Raw genomic sequence first — 16,983 nt, 5'->3', positions numbered from 1 at the left:
TCAGAGTTATGCATATGAATATAGAAGCACAGAATTCCTTCAGCTGGAAGGAAGCTCAGGAAGTTATCTATTCAAACTTCCCTGATAAAAGATCAGGCTGCTAACAGCATTGTCAAGTTAAGTTTTTAATACAATTCAAACAAACTCATTTATAAAAGTTACATTCAAATTGAATGTATGAGGCAAGCATCTCAGTTTTTCAGAATATTTTTTTCCTTCATAGCAGTGCTATAAATCTCCAAAGACCCAGACATTTCCCACGTTCAACATGAATTTACAAATTAAACTTTTCGCATTTTCATTTCTGCATTATTGTTGCTGGAATACTTGCATACTGGTACAAAGACTTCTTCAGCACCAACCAACACACCTAAGATATCACACATGCATTTTAATGTATATTTGAAAGTTACTCTTTTCACGAACACACTACTCACCCCTTGGCCCAACTTCTTCTGGTAAGCTTTATAACGTAGACCCAATCCTAGCAAACCAACACCAACATACAGCCATAATACTTGAAACAGAGAAACACAGAAAAGTCATTTTTAAAGCACGAAAAAAAAATGTTGTTATTGCAGTTCAACAGAACTGGGTACACTGTCATTCTAAGGTGTGCTATTCATAGAATGGGGAATGTATACATTAAAATTTCCACATATGCCAGCGATAACACCATTCCAAACTAGCGTACTTAAGAGTACCTATATGTGTGCAGATTATCTATATGTGTGCAGATACACTTACATTCTCCAAGATACAACAGGCTGAGCAGCTACAATATACCAAAACTCCTTGGAATATTTACGTAAAAATGATACCTACTGAAGAATTCATTATAGGAGAGGAGTAAGAGCATCATGTAAACCTTTCAGTGTTTTCTTCTCTGTGTTCCAGGTATGCATTTGTAGTATACAATTTTTATTTTATATTAATATAACATATGGAAGAAAATTTAGTTTACTTCACAAGCCTTTAGATGTCAGAAAGATATGATCCCTGCCAGACCTCCAGAGCAGTCCTTTGTTTGACACATTCTTGGAAAGGCACTGTGGCTCCACAGAATGCAAATTCAGAGCTTTCCCATTGCTCCTGCAGCCTTGCAAATAACTGCAGTGGACACTTATGAGCTCTCAGGGTTTGGCACACTACAATTTGATGATTAAACCCCTCTGCAGTTACTTCATTTACACAGTGGCATATGGTACCTACAATGATTTCAGTAAGTCCAGTTTATTCTTCCATCAAATCTTTAAACAGATATGTAATTATTTTTATGCAAGTTTTCTGGAACAATTTTGTGTAAAATTTAAATGAATTCTACCATGGATGATGACAGAAGAAAGGACATGCTGTTTATATCAGTAAATGTCAAGCAATTTCATACTCTGCCAGATGCAAAGGCGCTTAAAGGGGAAGCTACTGTTGTAATGTCACAAAGTCAGCCGAGCAAGGGCTGTGCTCTGTGACAGACAGTACTTTCAAGTATTTACTCACTTTTCTGAAATGTTTTTGAGTAGTAATATTTAAACCACTTGCATTGGTGCTCACATTGCCTCTAACACACAAACTCTCAGGGTCCGCATTCTTCTGGCCCCGGAGTATATAGGGTAAAGACCTTCATAAAGATTTCAGAAACAGCCCTGAAAAGTGGTGAAGCACTATTGTCTCCACTTTCCAAATGAGGCAAAATGAGGTACGCAAATAACAACTGATTTGGTCCAAAGTCACAGAGGAAAACAAGATGCAGGAATTTGAACCTTCAGCATGCTGATCTCTGTAGGGTTAGCATGCCCCAACGCCTAGCAGTTCTTTCCTTTACCAAACTCCACAGTATTGACAGACTTTTTCCTTAGAAAAAGTACGCTAACAATGAAAACAAACCTGAACCTCAAATGATTGTAGAGAAATACTTGAAAACATCATTCAGATGGATTCCAGAGGTTTATAAGCCAAAAAGCAGTAAAGCCTCAAATATTTTCATTTCTCTTCAAAGCCTAAGGAAAAAAGCAGACCTCATACATATCATCTGGAAAGCTGGGATCCCTAGGCATAGTTCACAGGCAGGAGATGACAAAGGTTTCCTGAGGATAGGCCTGGTCTGAACATGCAGCAGGGCATCAGGATTGTGGAGCGATGTCATCCACAACAGGCTTTGCAGGACTGCCTCCTCATGCAGGAGGAGTGCCACATTATACAGCAGCTCCTGGGCCAGCCGAGTGCCATCCCACTGCCAGCCAGCTACAACACAGCCCTATAAAGGCTGTCACACTGAACTGCTTCAAAATCAACATACCGAATGGGCTGGGAAATCATTCTTATCTTTTGTACGCACATGTAATAAATCCCAAGATCCAGAGAGGCCTCCTCCTCAACTGCCAAAATGAAATCACAAATTATATCAAATCCATTTTTACATTTTCTTTTTTCCCCAGTTCATTTTTCTTTGGTCTCCATTTAACACACTTCATGAGGAATAGCCTCTCTCTCCACCGTAATGAATCAGCTCCTCAGTTAGTATATACCATCATTAAAACTGGAACTAGGGCAACACTAACTACAAGTCTGGCTCTAAAACTAGCACCAAAAAACATTTCTAAAACATCTGAGCAAAACACTTCATTGCATTACTCTTTTTCCTCAGACGGTATTCCTAAAGTCATGGAAGAAAGAAAGTAAAATTATACTTACGTAGTTTAATATAGTTTTTACTCTTTTTGAGTAGTGGCTTTTGGTTGCTTTTCACTTCAAAGATAGAGCTAAGGTCTTTCTTGGGTCCTGTTAGAAAGACTACGCCAATACATAACATTATAAACCCTGCAAAAATACAAGTCATTAGTTTTTTCATAGAGCTTTAACATATTAAATGTTGCTCATGAATGCACCATTTATAAACTCCCAGCTGTTGTGTTACATTCAACCTTATGGCTCCCACAACAAAGACAATTCACAGCACAAACACAGATAAATGCTATACCCAATGCAGTAATGCAGGCAATATGAGATTTATTGATAGAGAAAATCCTACTTATCATTGTCACAGTATTCACCTCAATTATGCCTGCAGCACTTCAAAAATTTTTAATTTAGTTGTACTTGTTGACATAAGCATTGCTTCCAACAAAATGAGCTAGTGACATTAAACATGCCACTAATGATAAATATTTCAAAAAATATTTCAAAATAGTAGTATTGCAGTAAGTCAAAGCTAAAAGATTATTTAAAATGCCACTGAGCACCTGTTTCACATAAAAATAGTGAAGTTCAAAATTATATTTTGGTTTTGTTTCCCCCTCCCCCAAATAAGCTGCTGCTAAGATTTAATACACCTGAAACAGCCTTATTAAGCCTGCTCTGTGCTGATGACTGAAAAGCAGACCTAATAGTAAAAGTATCTAGCCAAAGACCCCTGCACATTATGAACTCTACTCTGGACTACAGTGAGCTCCAAAATGCAGTCCACCTTCAGGTGTTTCAGGCTGAGCACACGGGGGGCTACTGACACTAATGCAACTTACAGCTGTTCTTGCTCTTCCCTTGCAACCCAGCAACCTAAGGATCATGATATTACCAGATAACTTTGTGGTCCCCAGCATCAGGCTGCATCAGCTGCTAATCAAACAGTCCTCAGAACCTGTCTCATTATTCACTATGGAAACACAGAGATATTTTAACTCTGCTGGTGCTACTGGGTCCCACTACTGCACATTTTATCAGCTTTCTTCTGTTAGTGAAATATTTGTTTAAAGATGTGTTTTCCCTTCCTCCATTCACGTACCAATTGGGAGAACAATAAGAACAATAATATTTTAATCCTTTGATCTGGGGCAAAGTAGCAAATCTTTCAGCAGACCTCCCCACCTTTGTGTATCCTAACACCAGCTTCCACAGAACCTCAAGCACGCTTAGCCAGCACTCTCAAGCAAAGATTGATTTGCAGTAGAGTTTCAGGGTATTGCATCGAAAAGGCTAGCACACGGTAGATAAATTATGCTAAAATACTTCCAGGCCCCTATGGACAGCTACATCTCTCAGCTCAGTCCAGTGCTTTCAAAGTTTACTGGAATTAACCTGGACTAGAGCAATTAAGTTACACCTACATATTACAGAACCTTAATGTAACAGCTCGATGAAAAAATACATTGTTGATTGTAGATGTCTATTATCTTTGCAAATGAACTGCTCTGTCACCAAGATACAAGTAACACATTTTTATATAGGAACTACAAAAACAATTGCTCAACAGTTTGTTCTAAAACAGTGTAAGCGGACGGCAGCAGTTTGGGAGGCCAGTTTAACATGGCAGCATCTTCTATTCTTGTGCTCCAGAGCCAATAAGGGAGCTATGCTTTTTAAGAATAGACAACTAAGCACACCTATAGACACATTTTAAAAGCTAGTAAGCAACTTCAGTGCACTAACTGTTGCAATGCACTGCGATGGTATCTTTGCTTTTCAACAGGTAGTTCAGACTAACAGTACAAGCTCTTTTCCCATCCCTTATGAGCTAAAGCATCCAATTACCTGCAAAGAAAATGCAGGAGCATAATGAATTGAATAAGAACTCTGCTGGAGAAGGTATATGTCCTTAATATCTTTGTGGCATAGTTAATTAACTATAAAAGTTATGTTTTATTTCAGAGTTATAGCTGAAGATGAAATAACCATTACTCAGTATTTTCTTATTGCCCTTACTTGTTACATTAGTTGTAGTGAAAGTTTGCAAACCAGGAAGCTGGGTCTAGTGCAATGAAGAAGGGGGCACACACAAAACCTTTCTCAAAGGAAGACTGATTGAAAGCCAGTAAAGTTGACGGAAGACCAGGGGTCCGACCCCTCAGCATTATGTTACATCACAGTGAAGCAGCACAGAAGTTTTCAATATAATGGTCTTACTTTCATTGTCACTTTTCCTGGTGCAGTTCCCTACCCAAACCGCGGCAAGAGAAAGGCAGGATATGGGACAGGAGGAGAAAGCAAGAAATAGCACTTGCACCTGAAAGAAACCAGAAGAAAATAAGCAGTTTGCCAGAAAGCCAAGCTGTAAGGGAAGAAGCACAGCAACAAATACACAATCTCATGGTATAATTTGCAAATCTTTGATAAGCAATGAGATGGCACCAAAAAGACAGAAACTGGATTCTCAGAGGGACTACAAACTCATGTAGCACCATCAGCTGAGACGGGTTCAGTTCACAGTTTTCTTTTTACCAAAGAGAAAGTTAGGCCCATGTCTGTGTTATTAGCCAGTGATCATGCCAGGTGAGTTAATTACAAGTATGTATTTAAAAGGCAGTGACAGAGAGGGATTTTATATATCAGTTTTTCTTTTGTCAAAGCATTACTTAAGAAAGCATTTGACACTCCTCTACCACATGTTTTCTTCACATAACATCAAAAAGTAAAATTAAATTAGCTGAGATAACTGTTTCTATGGTCCCCCAGAGTGCTTTCAGAACAAAGAAAACTGCAATAAGTGTAACAGAACTCTCCTCAAAACATAACAAACTGAAACCCTGCATGTGATTGCTGCAATATACGAAGCACATATGGAGACTAAGAAACTAGAGTGACAGAAAGTGGTTGCAAAGACATTTACAAAATCTAAAACCATTGGAGCAACAAGTCAAGCACAGCATTCATTAATCCTTTTCAAACAAAATATAGAATAATGCGTCACATTTTAAAATGTGCAACACACTTAGCCCAAGACAATGTTTGGCATTGTTTAAATATAATTAGTGAAACATGCTATTGAAATACATTAGTACCCATTAAGAAAATAGTTCTGGGGACAAAACCAGAAAGGGTTGGTTTCATTTCCACCTCCCCACCTTCATCAAGGGATCATTTTGCTAAAACCTTTATATTTGCTCACCTCAATTCTTCCTCATTGGCAAATACCTGACAATGTCTTTTCTTCCTCTCCTCTTTGCATGTTTCTGACACTGCAGGCTTATCAACATTCCTCCAAACATGCTGCTGTGTCCAGAAAGCATAAGGTAGAGCCATATGGAAATGAAGCTCAGGTCTCAAATGCAGACTAGCTAGATCAGCAGGATGCTGCAGTTTGCCCCTCAGAGCAGGGCTAAACAATGCACTGAATTATGTTACAGTCCCAGTAACACAGCCTTCATAAATCCCTGATTTTCCAGAAACTACATTGTTACCTGAGGTACCATACTGCTATCTTAGGGAGCATACAGGTGCATACACGTGCATTCACACCCTGGATTGCAGCCATATTTTCAGGGTGACTGATTAACAGACCTCTTCCTCAGTTGTGTACTGAGTTATCAGACTTTCTTTCGCTTTGTCATTTTCCCTCAACTGAATTCCATTTTCTGCCCACATTTTAAACTATTTCTAACAGTAAAGAAACAAGTAGATTATTTTTTGCATGTCTCACTAATTCCTCATGGAAACTCTTACCACAGTAAATCAAATAGAAGCTGAGCATTTGGAAAGACTATTTATACACTAGATACATTTTAAACATCTGGCTGAGGCTAAAGCAAGCGTATTTGTATTTGTTCATAGTCATAAATGTACCTAAAAGAAGATGGGAGCTTTCTCTAGCATAAATTCCTCCAGGTACAAATTTATAAGCTGTACACCATACACAGAAGAATAATTCAAGAACATAGGCAAACATGGCTGTACTCATGGCTTTCCCAGGGTGCAGACAGCTAACAAAGCATCCAGCCAGTTGAGGCCACACACACATAGTGAAGACAGCGAGAATGTTGCCTGCAACAGCAGCACTCCAGGTGTGTAAATAAAGGAGACCGGTCGAAGATGCTAAACCTGTGAAGGGATAGAAAAGAATAGAGTAAGTCACAGTCAGGTATATTATCTGCTACCTTCTTTTTCACATTCTGTCTAGGAAAAAAAGATACTCTGGGAAATGTAACTGTGCTTTGCAGCCACGAGAACTGTATCACTAGAAGGACAGTTATTCCCAATAGCCAAAGACAGCCTCTTACTTTTCCCAACACCTCATTCTCTTAAAGATTGCCTATTCAGCTGAAAACAGTGCAGCAGCAAAAAGACAGGAGAGAAACATCACCAAGAGCCAAACCTGAACAGTTTTTCTTACACAGAGCTCTCCCCTCCCAGCACAACAGAGGGATGATGCAGTTTTTAAGAGATTAACAGGTCTGCCTGTTAGGAACCTCCTTTAACATAATACAGAAAGAATCAAATAGGTTAATGTGAAGAGAAAACGTATCTTTCCCTGATCTTCTCTCCCTTTAGATAACCATATGATCGGCAAAAAAACAACTATTAATCTTTTACTAACTGCAAGATCCTTGATTTACCACACTGTCTTTGGCTGTGAGGGGATTTTACCCCAAACAGAACATTAACAACGACAGAAACTCTCTACAACAGGACGACTTCATTTTAAAACTTTATTGTAGGTAAGAAAATGTTTACTAACTTTCACACCATGAGAGCAAATGTATAGAAACATTTTTAATATTTTACTCTTATGCATCAAGGTTCCGAGCATTTTAGAATACAATGCTTGAATCAGCTAAAGAACCATTCTGTACTTGTTTTAAATTAGCAATGTGTGTACATCAAAAATCAAATGCTCGTACTTGCATTACAATCTGCACATACATTTCTTAAAACTAACACCTGCACCAAAAGGGAAATTATTTGGGCAACTGACGGTTTAAGCATTGCCAACTCTTGTGCATTTATTGTGACTTTACTGATATTTGATATTATATTTTGGTTCCTGACTAGAAGAAACTCAGTTTGCATTGAATTTCTTGTCTACAAGGTTGCGGAAAATAACTTGAAAGTGTTGGCTCTTAAGTGCTCCAAAAGAGACAGCGAATAAGAAAAAAGCAAAACATAACTCATTATTTCCTTTGGTCTCTGTACTTTGATATGTCCCAATTTATTATTAAACACTTGTAGGAAATACTACTTTGTCGTCTTGATATAAACATCTACAAACAATTAGCTAAGGCCAAAAAAGAAGCAGATATATGTTTTTATTAAACAGCATTTAGACCACTAAATTTCATTCAGATGGGCCAACAAGTTAAACCAAGCTGCATCCATCCATCCATGCTGAGAAAGTATGGAAAACACACCTCTCCATAGTTCAAGAGCAGAATTATTTCCATCTCCTCCTACTTGCTCCATGCATAGCTTGCTCCACAGTATAGCTATACCATTCTCCTGAAAATGGATGTCCAGATCCAGCACTTGAATCCCTCTTCCCACTACCCAAGACTCATTGTATGCAGACTGATTCACAGTTATACTGCTCCACCAGAGTGGAGCAATGATGTTTCGCTGTTCATAGTGTTTTACTGCCTGGAGATGTTGGCAACTAAGGAGACAGGAGGCAAGCTTGCCTCCAGGTGAACTGCTCATTAAATTACAAGTTATTGTGCCTCCTGTGGAATCGAGAGGCTTGTGTCATCTCAACGCCATAACCCTAGATGTAGCCTTACACAATGCAGATAGTGAGAACTGAGACGCTACTCGTGGGAACAGAACCTCAGCAGGGGCTTCTGAAGAGAAAATACGCTGCTCTGCAATGGCGCGGAGATTTGGCCTGTAACCCTTAGTCAACTGGTCAGACGTGTATACTACAGTCAGTGACAGAGAAAAAGACGCTTTGATTAGCAATTGACTTTTCTGAGATATGGTGTAAGGTCAGAGGGATGGAGTAAAGGGAATAAGGTAACAGAAACAAAAATTCTGCTCAGGATTTGCACCTACCTACAAGGAACCAGGCAAAACTGGTGACAAAGGACCAGCTCCAAAATGAAAGCATCAGTCCATGAGCCAGGCCCAACAGAACTGTACCTCTAATACAACAATAAGGAAAAAGAAATCGCACATTAATATAATCTTATAAACACCTGGCATTGAAAAAGAAACTTCTAGACATACAGACAAGGAAGCTTGGTCATATTTTATAACGCTTTTATTTTAAACAGAGCTCAATTTGAGCACAAAATATCTTTATCTTACACCCTGCTATATTTTCTCCCCTTTACTGGATGGAAAAATCATCCAGTTGAAAATTATGGCAGTTTATCATAATGTATAAGCGAGCTATGTTCAGCAGCAAAAGCACTCCGCTGAAGTACTGGGTACAAAAGGCAAAAAGAACTCAGCAAAAATGAGAGGGAGGAATCCACCCCAAATAGAAGTATTTTCTTCACGTCAAATAGGGGATCCTACAGCATCTAACATTGCTACCAGTCTTGGGTAGTGCTTGTGTATACTAATTCCAAATTATTAACTGCCTCACCTGCCACTACACATAGTTGACTCAGAATAACTCATCTGGTCCCTTTCTAGATTTTGGAACCCAGGTGAGCAACACATAGCATTAAGACTAAATTCTTACTAACCAAAACTTCTACAGAAGTGTATCTTTTAATACTGCACACAGTTTACTTTTTTTTATCTGTATGCATCTCTGACATACACTATGTCCTACCATCTCCTCTCTGAAGTCAACTGCTAGATTAATTTACTGTATATTATAGATGCACTTCATTCATAAATGTTTGAACCTCAGTCATAATTTAAAAATTGTTTTGCAATGTGGCAAATCAAGTTTTTTATTGCTGAAATAAAAATCATTCTGTATTAGAAAATCTTAAGTTTTATTGGTATGGACACAATGCTCAGAGGTATCTGCAAGCAAGAATGAATCCACAAGTCCTCTGTGTGAAGTACTTTGTACCCACTTTATTCTATGTAGTTCTTATACCATCATCTGGTTGAGTTTTAATTTCTCACCCACTACAGCACTGGTTTTTGATTACTGTTTTGTTTAAATAATAATAATAATAAAAAAACACTTACCCATATGGATTAGGATCTGGACCTGTATGTGGATGTCCACTTACTGCCCATCTAGAAATCAATGAGATCTCCCCAAATATCCACAGGGTGAGGAACATGAGGCTGCCAAAAGCAATCCCTGACAAAAGCCAATGAGGGCGGGAAACAGTCTCTCTAACTGCATTACGAGTTTTGTTTGTTTCTTGTTTCCTTTTGTCTCCACCTAGAATAAGAATAGAAATATAGCTGAGCAAACTGTCAAATGCTATTAGAAAGGGTTACTGAGAAAAAGAAGTAGCCAAGATCACTAAATTACCAGAATAAATTACTGGCTCAGGCACAAAAGCTAACTTTTCTGATCATTTGTGGAAATTGATAAGACAAAAAAATCTTTAATAACATTCCTACATCTGTCAGGAAAAGCTACTCACCTTAAGTGTACAAAAATGGCAACCTGCCCATATGATTATTCTTCATACTACTGGAATTTAAGTAATTAAATTGGCTCTGAAAACCAGCAGAAAAGTTATTAGAATTTGTTCAGAGGATTCTGTTCTCTGAAACTCTAAACTTTGATAAGAACAAAACCCGACACTTTCAAAGAAGCCAGAAATAAACTCCCTTCCTTCTCTTCTCCTTTTTCCGTGCACTTTAGATCCTCTCTCACTTAAGGAGAAAGCAGCGCATTTAATTGCATAGACGTATTGCTTTGTCACCTAGGAAGAAGACAGATTCCCTTCCTAATCTCCTGCAGTAGATTTCCTTTGTAAATTATAATGAAAGCTTAGGCTTAATTTATGTCATATAACGCAAGTCTACAAACGATACACACGATGCCAATTTATACCCACTTACACACAGATAAGGTCTTATCTTTCAATTAATTCATTCAGGTTATACTGAGAAGGAAGGAACTTCTGAGAATTTAACATGAGCTGCCTCTAACTAACCAACCCAACCTCGCTGTCTTCCTTGGCAACACTACCTTCACAGTTTTCAAGTGTGCTTCGCCTACGCCAGCCTGCACTGCTGTGTATGTCCAGATGCTCCAAGAACTCAAGCAAATTTTGACCAGGACAACTTGTCCACTCTTCCAACTCTTTCTGTTTATTTTGCCACATCAGCTGTTCCCCAGCTTTATCCTGTCTCCCTTTCTCTGTCAAAGGGTATGCACTGGCAGAGAAACTCAAAGAGCAGACTGAATTAAGAAAATAACAGAAATACCACAGATGTTTCATGTTGGAATGAAGATAATCCATTCTGGTTTTATCGGCCTAAGTTATGCCTTTGTTTGCGTTACTGTCACATTATTGATACTGCAATTAGTTGGCAGTTCCAACACCAACTTACTACAGCTTGTATGAATTGTGATATCGATTCTGTCATGTTACAGGCAGATGGAAGTACCCCATGGTTTCTAAAGTCTGCAATGCTCACACATCAGGTCTAAAACCAGACTGTACTGGGGAAAAAAACCCAAAGAATCAAAACCCAGTGACACATAGATAGGTATACCTTAGGATGTTTTCATAACTGCCATCTTTGCTGTAATATGCTCACCTGAATAAATTCGCTCCACTGCTGCTATAAAACCAATTGTCAGTATGACAGTATTGGCAGCTTGTGAGCTCCAGACTGGGTTTAGTGATGTATACCAGATGCGAAGAACAAGGAGCATTATCTTGCCTAGCATGAAGCCCCATATCCTGATGAACCTATAAGAATCAGTTTTTGAAACAGTGACACATTTGAGAAAAAAGAAAAAAAATCTTAAGTTCTCAGGAAAAAAAAAAGGAAACACCTTTTAATATAAAGAAATGTCAGTTACAACCCCGTCAGTATAAGAAAATACCTTTGTAAACTGTTTCCTGACCACCAAGTTACTGTTTGAACCAGCAATGAGGAGGAAACACCTGCAGCCAAGATGAATAGTCTAATTGAAGCATTTGGTGCCTGGTATGATGCTAAGCTTCCTACAAACAAACACACACATACAGAGGTTGCTTTAATAGGCAATAAAGATCAGGTAATAAGGATTCTCTGTGCATTAGTTCAATCTTGTCTGTAATTTGGATGGCTACACCGTTCATCTGAAAACACATGACACTACACCTTTTTAAACAAACCAAAGAAATGTAGGTATGGATAGAAATTGGGTATATATGACATTATAGCAGTTACCATTTAAAAAAAAAAAAAAAACACAAAAAAAACCCCAACCAAAAACCATGAAGCAATTATCCAAGACTGCAGTGATTGCCTTAATTTAAGTACTTACGGTCATTGATTCCATAAATAGAATATATGGATAAACTATCTAAGCATATAGATATTCCTGAACAGTGCACTTTCATAACTTAAAAGCCATAAAAGTAAGTGCACTATGGCAAAAGCCGTATCCTTTTTAGAAAGGAGCAGTCACCATACATTGCACAAGGATTAGTAGGCAATTATCTAGTGGGTGTGAACAAAGCTTTCTCTGGCCCGGTATCTGGTCTCAGAGTGGTCATTAGCAGCCTGTGTCATCTTGTTACTGGAAACTGTCACTCCCCCAGTCACTGAAAGAGACCATGCACATGCATTTCCGCCATTTTCCAGGGCACAGTGACCTCACCTTTATCAGCATTTTTAAACTCTGCTAGCAGGTTTTCAATTCAAGTGACTATGGGTCACACACATTCTCTTAACTTCAGTCAGTGTGGCAAATTCTGGCCCAGGATCAGTGACAAACAGCAGGAGAAGCAACATCGTTTTCCTACCAGCCATTTGCTAAGTGCGTATGAGTCAAACTTAAAGAGATGTTAAGCAAGGAAGGCCAGAAATGGAGCTGCTGATTCTGGCAATGCATGCTTGAATCCTCCAACTGTCTATTTGCTCATTCTGCTCAGAGTAAAAGACGCAAAGCTTAGAGCAAAGATGATAAAACGAAATCAATGTGTGGTGAAGATGTATGGACTTTAGCAGAGATTGCATGTGCAATGCACACAGATTTCTGTCTCTAAATTGTGCTGAAATCCGCAGCTCTGCCTCTTCAAATCTTCCATTACTTGTGCCAGCCAGATTACAGCTAGCGTGGGTTTGCCTACTTACAGTAGACACACCTTTTGTTGCCAAGCAAGTACACCCAAAATATATCTATCCAAACATGCAAATTTACTGTATGTTTTCTGAAGACATAGAGTCAAATGCACACTACCACAGGGCTAGTTCATTGTTGTTTTGTTGGGTTTTTTTGGTTGTTTGTTTTTTTTTTTAATGGAACACAAAATCAAGTAGTACGAAAGGACACGGAAATTAAAACAAAAGTTTCAGAGAAAATAAAACTTCCTGGAAAGGCAAAAAGAAAGATAGTGATGAATAAGGGAAGAGCCTTTTCCATCAAAACCAAAAAACTCCAACCCCCTAAATATTCTGGTTTTAGCTAAGCATGAAGAATTTCCAGATTTTTTGATTGTGAAATTGAAGACTGAATGTTTCCAGTGGAATGGGGTGGAGCACGCACAGGGTGGATTATTCTGCCTGATTTTGTTCAACAAGCTCCAGAGGAAGGCCACGGCCTTTCTGAGAAGGGAAAAAGGTCAAAAAGAGAAAGAAGGAAGAAGTGTCAGGATATGAAGAAGGAAAGAAAGCAGGAAGAATTGAGGAATAGGCAAAACAGCAGCACAGTATGATAGGGCAGAAATAATTTAAAAGACAGAATGAAGTGATGAGAACCAAGTAAATGAAAGTCGTAAAGACCAGTGTTGCCTGTGCAAGGCCATCTGGATAACTTGAAAACCTGCAGTAGGGAGGCAAGTAAAGAATGAGAGTTACCATTGGCTGCTAAACTCCTTCCTGCAGACAAAGAGGGTGAGGAACATGCTCTTACGTCTTCCCCAAATGCTAACCCTCACTGTAGAGCAACAGGTAAGGGGAATACAGAATAAGTGCAGTAGAGCTGGGAGAGAATACAGTGTAGTCTTGCCAAGGGGCGGACAATATTAGGAGCATTTGGGAGACGGAAACAGCAAGGGGATATAGTCGCTGTGGGAACAGTTCCTGTTCAGGCAGGAACGAAGGAGAGGTCACACTGCGTACAGCAATGCTCAGGTTAGCCCAAAAGTCAGGATGCGTACAGCTCCAGTCTCCCCATGCTCTGAAGTCCTTCTATGACCACCTCCATTAACACATCCTTTCACCAGATTACTACTGAAGGTGCTAGATTTTTGTTTGTAGTTAATATCTTCAGGAGCTTGTGATTCAGGTGAAGCAAACAGGCATAAACCAACAGACTTTATACTCCGTTATAGGCCTGTCACTCTCTCTACTTAGCAGAACAAAAATTACATTACACACATTTAAGCAATTTCCATCTCTTTTGCCAAAGTGAACTAGTAAACATAGCAAGATGATCTGAAGGATTAATCAATCTTAAATTTTGTGTTACTGTGGTATCTGAAGGAATGCAGGGTGCAATTTGAAATGCTTACACTCATTACTAGTTTCTAATTTAGCAGATCTTGTAGAAAGCAATGCACTGAGCACTGCTGCAGAAAGCTGAAGTGGAAGACTCCGCTCACTGAAAAGCTTATTAAAAAACAACACAAAAGTATTAGAATGGATACGACAGAAAGAATAGAAAAAGAAAAGAACATGGTAAAACTATACTTCATCCAAACTAATGAAACCAATGAGCTGCGTTCAGTTCCGTTATCTTTTTAGAGATAAAGAACGAGAATTCTTTTTAAAAATAAAGTCATACAGTGAAAGTAAATAAGATGATCCTGTTCTGTCTTCTACCAGTAAAAGACGAAAATTATATAGAAAGTGATTCTCTGATTATCATCTTATATTGATAAATGAGGAGCCAGAACTGCTGCTTCTGAAAAACACCAGTTAGCAGCAGCATCTTCCCTGTACACAGGATGGAGACCTTCATCTCCTCTGAGTTCATGCAGGTGTTGCAAACTCATTAGCAAGAAGTTGCTTCTGAATGTGGCTGTAGCTGCCAAACCTTCTCCCAACCAACTTTCAGAAAATCAACAAGTCAGAAAATCAACAAGAGCTAAGACTTGCACCAGTTAGCTGAAGACCAAAGAGGGAATCCCAGCAAGTCTTGGTTTAGGGAGGAGCATGTGGGATGAGTAGTGAGGCAGTTTTATCTTGAATATAAGATCAAACTTTCTTCCTGTGCAACTGACAATATGAGAGCCACCTCATACTCAGGATTAGCCTATAACCCCATCAATATGCTACAGGCATATAGACACATTTATCAAAGAAAAAAAAACATATTAACAAAAAAAAAAACCTGCTTCAGAAAGCAAGTCTACCAAAAAGAACGTTTCACTCACAGCAGATTACTTTTATAATAGCCCCAAGCTATTGTGTAACATCTCGTCTCTATCCATTGTCAGAGACAACTGCTATACAAAAGGCACCTGCTCTGCCAATCTCTGTGCAATATCGAAAACATTTTTCCTATTGGGCATGACTTGTACTAATTTAAAAGCTTCTAGAAACAGAAGTGAAGTGAGATTTGTCTTTACTTATGCAGTACTGGTCTAAAAACCAACACAATGGATGCAAACAATATTCCTCTAACCTTATCTAAAAGCTCGAGAGAAAAAGAAAAGCATCAGTTTGGGAGAGCAAGAACTTCTTATTCCTGTCTCTTTTCAGAATCATCTGAATTTTGAGGCAATTTGGAATGTTTATTCTTATGCCTTGATACCAAGATGGAATCTGTAACTCACTATGGTGCATACTTACCAACCATAGTCAGTCTCAGAAGGGCTAGGATGTACTTGTTGTTAGCCAACCTCCAAAAAGGGCCAATTATCAAGAACATTGGAGAAAAGAAGGCAACAGCAAAAACTTCTAGACCCGTAAGTGCCAGTGTCTGAAGAGGGAAGTAATAGATCATCGGTGGCAGTGCATGGTAAAGAGACCAAGAAATGTAGCCTGAAAAAAAAAAAGAACAAAACCCCATCATATATTTTCAACAGCATGGCTTCCTGGAGATTACTTAAAAGTATACCATTTTATACTTCCAAATGTAGAATATCAAATGTATTTGAAAGCAGTTCAAGTAACAATAGCCACTTTCTGTGAAGAAATATTTGCTATTTCAAGTTAAATAAGCACATTTTCCCAGGAAACAGAAGGATGAGAAGCAAACAGCTCTTCCCCCGCTCAGACAGCGGTTCCTACTTTGATCTTCAGTGAAGGAGTGCTCAATCGAGGAAAGGGCTAGCCTTCAGAGGGAACAATGCTGGCCAAATAAGCAGCCCACCCAGCCTCAGGGCTCCTCAGCGACAGACTGGCAGCTAGATGAATTACTCTAGGAAATCGGTGCGCCGCTCTCCCCTGAAGACCCCTTACCTAGGCCGGCTCGCGCCGCCCTACGATCTTCTGTGCCTTTTGCCGGAGATGCTGCACCCCGCGGCTGAGCCGGCGGCGCCGTGGGCCGGGGCGTGGGGGCCGCCCCCCGCCGCGCCGCGCCGCGCCGAGCCGCGGCTCGCCCAGGGCAGCACGGCGCGGCTCAGCGCCCGCCCCGCGAACGACCGAGCGCCGGCACAAGCGCTCGGCTGAGGGCACGCCGTAAAGCCCAGGCTGGTCCAAGAGACAAGAGGCATTCCAGCGCTAGAAGAAAAATAGAACCCAAAGAAGAGCACTCGGCAGTGACCATTATTTGCTCATTCCCAGCGGGGGAGCTTATTTTGAAGCACCTCGAGCTCCTCAGCGGGGCGCCGACCGCCGCCTCTCTCCCCCCGGCCCGCCTCGGGCACCGCGGCCCCTCACAGCCCCCAGCCCCGTTGGGCGGCAGCGCCGCCACCTACCCAGGAAGCTCTCGGAGAGAACGGCCTTCCACAGCGGGAACATCGCCCCGCGACGCTGCCCGGCTCGGCTCACCCGGGCTTCGCCCCTCTCGCCCGGAGCGAAGCCGCGAGTGCCCGGGAGGGTGCGGCGCCGCCGCCCGTCCCGCCTCACCGAGCCCGCCCGGCACGCGGCCGCCGGCGAGCGGGCGCCACAGCGCCGCCTGGCGGAGCGCGGGAGGCTCCGCGCGCTGCGCCCCGGCCGTGACGGGGCGGCCGGGGGGAGCCGCTTCCCCGGGCCGTGGGCGGTGCGGCCCGGGGACCTGGGGTTGCGCAGCCGCCGAGAGGAGCAGGG

General features: G+C 40.6%; 1 protein-coding gene across 4 annotated transcripts in view; it reads right to left on the bottom strand.

Annotated features, from left to right (window-relative positions):
* The window catches only part of CWH43 (cell wall biogenesis 43 C-terminal homolog), a 28,927-nt gene extending 12,145 nt beyond the window's left edge, over positions 1-16,782 (bottom strand). For 2 of the 4 annotated variants that reach the window (XR_015699715.1, XM_087736706.1), the window contains exons 1-9: positions 16,653-16,782; positions 15,583-15,774; positions 11,684-11,804; positions 11,392-11,546; positions 9,853-10,054; positions 8,752-8,840; positions 6,553-6,807; positions 2,692-2,817; positions 438-517 (exon numbers count right to left, since the gene is read on the bottom strand). Coding sequence is in view for 3 of the 4 variants with exons in the window: in XM_087736706.1 (XP_087592832.1) it covers positions 438-517; positions 2,692-2,817; positions 6,553-6,807; positions 8,752-8,840; positions 9,853-10,054; positions 11,392-11,546; positions 11,684-11,804; positions 15,583-15,774; positions 16,653-16,695 (1,263 nt within the window). In the remaining variant the exon portion in view is untranslated. Of the gene's footprint in view, positions 1-437; positions 518-2,691; positions 2,818-6,552; positions 6,808-8,751; positions 8,841-9,852; positions 10,055-11,391; positions 11,547-11,683; positions 11,805-15,582; positions 15,775-16,194; positions 16,213-16,652 lie in introns of those variants that run through there. The other 2 variants (XM_087736708.1, XM_087736707.1) reach the window with 2 other exon arrangements.
* Between the last annotated feature and the right edge of the window lie 201 nt (positions 16,783-16,983).

This window comes from Nipponia nippon, unplaced genomic scaffold, assembly GCF_047370975.1.
Source record: "Nipponia nippon isolate SJK-2023a ecotype South Korea unplaced genomic scaffold, ASM4737097v1 scaffold_6, whole genome shotgun sequence".
Taxonomy (NCBI): Eukaryota; Metazoa; Chordata; class Aves; order Pelecaniformes; family Threskiornithidae; genus Nipponia; species Nipponia nippon.
This window is presented reverse-complemented; position numbering and strand designations above follow the sequence as displayed.